General features: G+C 56.9%; 1 protein-coding gene across 1 annotated transcript in view; it reads left to right on the top strand.

Moving 5' to 3' along the window:
• Nucleotides 1-1,366: 1,366 nt before the first annotated feature.
• The window catches only part of CCND3 (cyclin D3), a gene marked incomplete at its 3' end in the record, with an annotated part of 8,714 nt that continues 2,977 nt past the window's right edge, over nt 1,367-7,103 (top strand). The window contains exon 1 of the mRNA XM_010160350.1: nt 1,367-1,579. Within this exon, the coding sequence (XP_010158652.1) occupies nt 1,409-1,579 (171 nt within the window). The remainder of the gene's footprint in view (nt 1,580-7,103) is intronic.

Genomic DNA, 7,103 nt, shown 5'->3' on the forward strand with positions numbered 1-7,103 from the left:
GGCGGGCAGCGCCTGCGGGAGCGTTGGTTGTGCTGGGAGATGGGATTGTCCCGTGCAGGAGCAGCAGATCCCTCACCCTACCCCGCCACGCTGCTGTCCGACCCCTTCTTTGCCCCCCTGCTCCCCAAAACGGGGCAGAGAGCCGAGCTGTGCAGCCGGCAGGCCCGAGACTCGCCTTTCCTGAATGGGGCTGAAAATGCCTGGTTAACGGGGGAAAATCATATCGCTACCATTTACTTCCCTAAATTAAAAATGAATGCAGCGCTCTGCGGGATATAGTTCAGTGGGGGAAATCTCCTGGGCTTCTGCATGAGCTGGTCAGAGCGAACAGCCTCAACAGAGCCTGAAAGAGCAGATCCTGCGACGGATAAATGACATTGGGATGGAGCCTGCCCTCCGCTCCGGTCACTGTCGCAAGAAGCTCCCCGCTTCTGTCAAAAGAAATAGTGGACATCTCACTTTTTAACCTCTTTTGGATTTTTTTTTTTCCCCCTTGCTATTCTATTTCTGCAGTTCCCTTCCTGCAAAGGGTGAGGGGATAAATGCTGCTTTGGAGCCTGCTCCTGCAAAGCCCTAAAGGCAGATGAGAAGTGGGTGACACTTGGCAGCGACCGTGTGGGTGTCCCCGCCGCTGTGGCAGCCCGGGCAGGGGGTGGCAGTGATGCTGGAAGGGGAATGGTGGCGGCTGCTGTGCTCTGAGGAGAAACCTCAATATTTTTATGGTTCTGTTGAAAGAAGGAAGTTAACTATGTTTTGATACTGGTTGAGAGATAAGAGCAGAGGGCTGAAATTCAGAGCTCCTGGGCTCTGTTTGTGGCTGAGGGAGGAGGAGGGCTGTCAGACTCCACCACCGATTCGGGCTCTGCCATTGATTCTCCTGTCTCTGGACCACTTAAGGTGGAATTGCCAGAAGTGGCTGTGGGTCCTGCCCTGTGGGTTCTCCAGCTGGAGATACGCTGGAATTGCTCGTTTTCTGCAGTCTCTGCAGAGCAGAAAACAGCAGCTTTGCTGTACAGCTGGCTGGAGACCCCCCCCAACGGGTACGTTAAAAAAGGGGGCCAAATAAAGCAACTGGGCTCTTCCCTTACTGCGCGCTCCCTCTAGCCAGTCCTGCTGCTCTGAAGGTGAACTCTCAGGGCCTTGGTCAAACTTGTTGTTGGTGCAATCCCACCGAAGTCCTAGGCTGAACGACTGTCGCTCATTTAGCCCTGAGCGCCGAGGTGCCTTCAAAGCCCTGCAGATAAGTGTGAAGCATTCATGACCAGAAGCTTTGAAGCTGCGGCGCAGGCAGGACCTGAGGCTCCTGTGCTCATTCAAACTTCTTTCTGTTTCTTCTTTTCTTTCTGTCACTGGGTTTGGTCAGGTGTGCGAGGAGCAGAAGTGCGAAGAAGAGGTCTTCCCCTTGGCCATGAATTATGTGGATCGCTACCTGTCATCAGTCCCCATGCGGAAAAATCACTTGCAGCTTCTGGGAGCCGTCTGCATGCTCCTGGCTTCCAAGCTGCGAGAAACCATGCCCCTGACCGTGGAGAAACTCTGCATTTACACGGACAACTCCATCACGCCTCAGCAGCTCCTGGTAACCACCCCTATCTCCGAGCCCTCTACCTCCTCCCCAGCTCTCTTATCTCCTGCATCCTGCTACTTGGCAGCATCCCTGCCTCTGTGTCTCCTCCTGTTCTCTTTCTCCCACCTCCTCACCTTCCTCTACCCAACCGACCTTCTCTCCTTGCCCCGCTGGGTGCGATTGTCTGTCGGCGGAGACTTTTCCATCCTCCCTGTTGTGGGAAGCAGAATTGTTACCTCCAGGTTACGGAGAAAGTTCCCCGCGCCTTAAGCGCTTGTTGCCAGCGCGGAGCTGCCACGCTGAGCTGGCTCTCGAGTGACAGCTCTGGAGAACAAAGGTTGCGCAGCCGGCGGGGCGTGCGGCTCTGACTCGCCCCGGCTGCAAAGGGGCATGACGTGGGAGATGCATTTCCACACCAGCAGGAAAAAAAAAATGAAGTTTGAAGTGGAGAGTTAACCAGCAAAACGGGTGGGAGCTTTTCCGCCCTGGGATGTGGCTGGCTGGGTTGTAGCGTGGAGACTGACGGTGCTGCCAAGGTGACGGGAATGAGCATGCCCCTGCCGCTGCCCGGGCCCTGCTCTGTGGCCTTGAGCTAAAGCAGGGCGACTCCCGTTGTGCGGAGACCGTGCAGGCTTTGCGAGGCAAAGCGTTCCTCGTGCCTGATAGACGTTCAAAGCAAAATCCAAACCTCTTCAACTTCTCCTCAATGGGGGAGGAAATTGGAGAACCCCTTTTCTGGGGGGGCCTTCCGCGCTGGTAGAGCAGAGCCCTCGGGAGGAAACGGCCACCTCGCTTCGAGTAACAAACATCCCTGGAGACGGTTTGCCTACAAGAACTTCTCAGGGTTAGTCATCGCCTTATTTAATATCTGTTTTTTTTTCTTTTTGGGCTGGGGTGGGTGAGATGATCTGAGTGTGATTTGTCCCCAGGGTGGGGAGTGAACCCACAAAACTTTCGGGTGTGAATCGGAAGGCAGTTCTGGTAACTGGGGAACTCTAGCGTGACCATAGTTTTTCCAAGTGCCAGTGGGGAAAATCCCCTCACCTCCATACTTCTCTCCCTGCAGTCATCTGTGGGTGGTTCTCGCTTTAAGTAGCACTCAACCAAAAAAGTCCGTGGATCGTTACACCGTGAAGAGTGGGGAGGGATGGGAATGCACAGAGAAAACCAGTGCTCGTTGCCTCTCTGGGTGCTGGGCTGTGGTTGTGCTGCAGCATCCTGCTGCAGGGAGCTGCCACGAAATCTCTGCCCGCGAAGGCTTTTGTCAGTAAAGCTTCATCCTGGAGAGCACCTCATCCAGCGTGGGTCTCTTCCCAGGGCTGGGCTCCGTCACGGGAAGCTAATCCCAGCCTGTAACGGAAGGGTTCTTGTTGGCTCTCTGATAAGGAGGGGGGTTAGCATTTAGCTGGGAAGAAAGGCGGGGGGGAATGGGAGTGGGTTTGCACTCAGCTGGGCCAGCAAAGTTGTCTCTGTTGCAGAGGCAACCAACTGAGCAGAAGGTGCCCAGCCGTTGGCAAGTGGCTGCATGGCAAAGCACGGAGAGCGCTCTCCATGCCCCTGGGAGCACGAAGCTCTCAGTCCAACGGGAATCTGGGGTGGCAGTGAGTTCACCTTCCTGCCCCCTTCACCTCCATCTCCCTCTCTGATCCAGACTTCACAGGGAGTCCTGCTGTCATCCTCCCTGCACGCCAGGGGAGATCCTAGCTCATTCCAGTGATTTCTGCAGCGTGGACTTGGGCTACGAGGAATTGGGCTGGGTGGACACCTTGTGTGCGTCTCCCATGGATCCCGGTTGTGTTTCATGCCGGTCTATGTGTTGATTTATTCTTGGCGACGGTTTGCTTTCTTCTTGAGAAATCTTGAGCTTTGTCGCAGGCTCCTTCCGAAGCAGAAGAGTTCGGAGATGTGGGTAGGGCATGTGCACCATCCCTGGAGCCTTTCCCTCGCTCGCACCCTCCTTGTGTTCCCCCTGAGGTTTGTCAACAGGAAGCTGTGGCTGAGCAGTGCCACAGTATTCGTCTTCCCTTCTCCCTCCTCCTGGCAGCACCGGGGTGGAAGGTGGAGGAGGAAAGTGCTGTCTGCTGCCTGTTGCTCGCTTCTCGTTGTGCAGGTCTCAGTACTGGCATTCTCTTTTCCTCCCACCGGGATCCTGGGACACTCTTGCAGCAGGAGGCACAGCCAGAGAGTTGGCACGGATCCCTTCCCATGTGCGGCTGAGGTAGACAAGAGTGGCTCCATTTCCCAAGTCCTTTCTTGGGACAGCCAGAGACAGCTTCTTCAGGCAAATAGGAACCCTTTCCCTTTCCCAAGGGATGGCCATGAGTGCTTGGCAGTGGAGCGGCTTATTCCTGGGAATTCCTTATTCCTGGTGCTAGTCAAGGGGCTGATCACAGACCAGGCACAGCCCTTACAGAGAGGTGCTGAGGCATTCCCAGAATTCCAGGCAGGAGATGCTCTGCAGCCCATGATCAGCTTTCCCTTCCCTGCTTCCGGCAGAGGTTCAACCCGCTCTGGAGCAGATCCTGCTCCAGTCCCCGTTGCTCCCCACTGTAAAAAGGGGATGGAGGTAGCATCTCTGGAGGGTTTGCCTTCGCTCCGGGACCTGACAAGAGTTAATACCCCGATTACAAAACAGGGCGAGCTGCTCTCTGTGCTAATCGCGGTACGGTCACTTCTCTTTCACAATCTTGCAGTGGAGGAGGGTGGGGAGGGGAAGGGGAGCTTCTTCACCGAGGTTCGGACAATGGCGCATCCTGGCCACTTCTCGTGGAATCGTGCCCTTTCGGCTCCCAGCGGCTCCTCCCCGGCCGTTCGGAGGAAGCTGGCTGGCTTTTCCGCTAGGTTTGCTTCCTTCTCTTGCTGGGATGCTTGGCACCAGCTCAGCGCTTTAGAAAAAGGATGCGTTTGAAAGAAAATCTTGATGAAGTTATTCTAGGGAGAAGGAAATGATGCAACGAGGGACTTGTCCATTTGGAGGAAGTTGGATTTCCGTCAAGGGCGTTATCTAACCTACCTTTTAGTTATTATTTTTATTTAATAAAGGCTTTTCTGGCCTCTGCAAGAGGGTGTTCAGCTGCTTGAAGGTTGAGGAGAGCAGTTGCAGGTCACCTTCATCTGCCTGGTTTGCTCCCAATCCGTCGGCTTGCCGCTGAGGTCTTTTCCCTAAGGTCAGTTTTGCAAACTCCAGGTATTTCCTAGCGAAGACCTCGAGGAGGATGAAGCCTCTGGGCAGAGAGTGCAGGGAGCAGGAGTGACAGCAAGAAGGGGATGTTCCCCTTGTGTGTTGACTTCCCAGAAGACAGGCTGCCGTTACGCTCTTCGACCTTCTGCTTGTTGCACGCGTGGGACAGATGTGACCGTTTCCGTCGGCACCTTCACCCTTGACATCCAGCTCTGCTCAGGGGATGGAAACAAAACGTTTGCCCCAGGTCTCCTGTTTGCACATGGGCTTTCACGGCTGCTCATTTCTGTAGCTCTCTGGGTTGCTGGGTGGGGTGGGTGGCCAGCACCCACACCCCCACCTCTTGCCACCCTCTTTTTGAGTCAGCTCGCGAGCACAACCGCGCGGCCCGCTCCCCGTTTGCTGGTGCCTCATCACGTCTGCGATAATGTGAAATGGCACCTTATCAGCTTGAGTGACGGAACGGAGCGTAACTTCCTTTCCTCCCGCCGCCGGGGCTGCTGCGGGGGGGGAGCTGGGCCCTGCTCCCCGTGCAGCCTCGCCAGGTAGGTTTACGCGGGCTCCGCGTAGGCGCAGCGGGGGCGTGGGTGTTGCTGAGGGTAGAGCTCAGTGTTCGGAGCGACCGTCGCTAGGTGAAAAGGAGAGAAGCTGGTGTGACTTTTACATCCCAGTTTGCTTTCGCAGAGCTGTAAATTTGAGTAAAACCCTCTCTGCTTGTGGCTGGGATCCATCGTTGTGTCTTGCAGAGGCAGTCACCGCGGCTTTGAGGCTGCTTCACGGCGAAGGGCCTGTGCTCCGAGATGGCTTGTTGCAGGGGAGGCGATGGGAGATGGATGCTGCTTTCCTTCCTTTTTTTTTTTTTGTTTCTTGTGGGACGCAGCCAGGAGGGATCAAGGGATGAGCTGGCAGAGGCGAAGCTCGGCCACTCCGCAATTTCCTGGCCAAGTGTGGGGATCTTGCTGCAGGGGGGACCCGACGTATTCCCAGCGTTGGGATGCTCGGCGGGCAGCACTGGCAGCTTGCAGCCCTTTCCCTGAGGAGGGTGGGCTCCGCGGGCTGGAGGAACAAAGGAACACTTTCCACTTTCTTCCTCTCTTTCATTAACCAGGCAGAGACCGATTCAATTAGGTGAAAACAAAATGGCAGGAAAAGGATGTTTGCCGTGCTGAGCGGTGCTGCTGCCGCGGACCTGTCGCCTCTCCCTCGCAGCCTTTTGTTCCGCTCCTTCCACAGATACGGTGATTCAGAGATTCTGAGAGTGGGAAGTCCCCCCGGGGTTAGCAGGAGAGGAGCGGGGTGGTTTGGCAGGAGAGAAGCTTCCCTGAGCTAAATCCTGTGAACGGTGACAGCCCTTGGCGCCTGCCGCCTTCAGCTGGCACCTCGAGCGCCGGCTGGGCCTGGGGACCAGGCCGTTCGTAACGACGGGGATTTAAGATGACGAACAACCTCCCGCAGTAGCTGGGAGGGAGCCGCTTTGGCGCTTTTTGCTGTTGTCCCGGATCAGTCCTGGCGTGGCCGGAGCCAGCTTGGCCCAGGCGAGGTCTCGGCTGAGCTGCTCTGCACCTTGTGTCTTCTCAGGACGGACTGTGTCCCAGCAGGACGCACCAGCACGGATGTCACACCTCTGGGGACTCCCAGGAGCTGATCTGCAGCTCCGGGAGGGAAGGCAGGGAGCAAGATCCGGGATGATGCTGGGCTGGCATCCCCCTCTGTGCTCTGGAGCTCCCCACCCAGGTGTAGGGATCCCTTTTGGGTTTGTGTCAAAAGCAGCCACCTCCAGGTCCTCCCTTTGACCTTCCCCCGGCTCTGCGGAAGGGCCGCATTCCCGGCTCGCGTGGAGCCAGGCCGGAGCTGCCTGGGCCGCTCGCCCCAGGGCAGAGGCTGCGGAATGTGTCGGCAGGGTCCTGCACCCCAGGAAAGGGGATGAGCGAGCGAGCGAGCGGCTGGTGCCCTGGGCGAGCTCCGGGTGAGCATCGTGCAAGCTCCCATCCCAGCGGCTCCATCCTTGTCCACCGCGCTGTGCTCCCGCGGTTTATCCAGTGGCCAGCACTGCCTGGTTTTGCTTCTTTTCCCCAAGCCTGATCCCTCTCCTCCGTTCCAGTCCCCTGGCTGAACCAGGCACCCGCGGTGACCTCTGAGCCTCGCGCTCTGGAGCTCATGGCTAAGTTTCTTCCTGCTTTTATCCTGTGGATTTGGCTTAAGAACACGGAACGACCAGCAGGCTGGCCATCCGTGTAGGAGAGCGGCGAGGGCTCCACTTGGGAAACGCCAAACGGCGCGCTTGGCCTCCTGGGGGATTCGGAGCAGGTTGAGCAACGCTGCTCGTTTAAGCAACTCCAAACTGTATTGTTGTGT

The sequence above is a fragment of the Eurypyga helias genome, unplaced genomic scaffold (genome assembly GCF_000690775.1).
Source record: "Eurypyga helias isolate BGI_N326 unplaced genomic scaffold, ASM69077v1 scaffold21371, whole genome shotgun sequence".
NCBI classification, from domain to species: Eukaryota; Metazoa; Chordata; class Aves; order Eurypygiformes; family Eurypygidae; genus Eurypyga; species Eurypyga helias.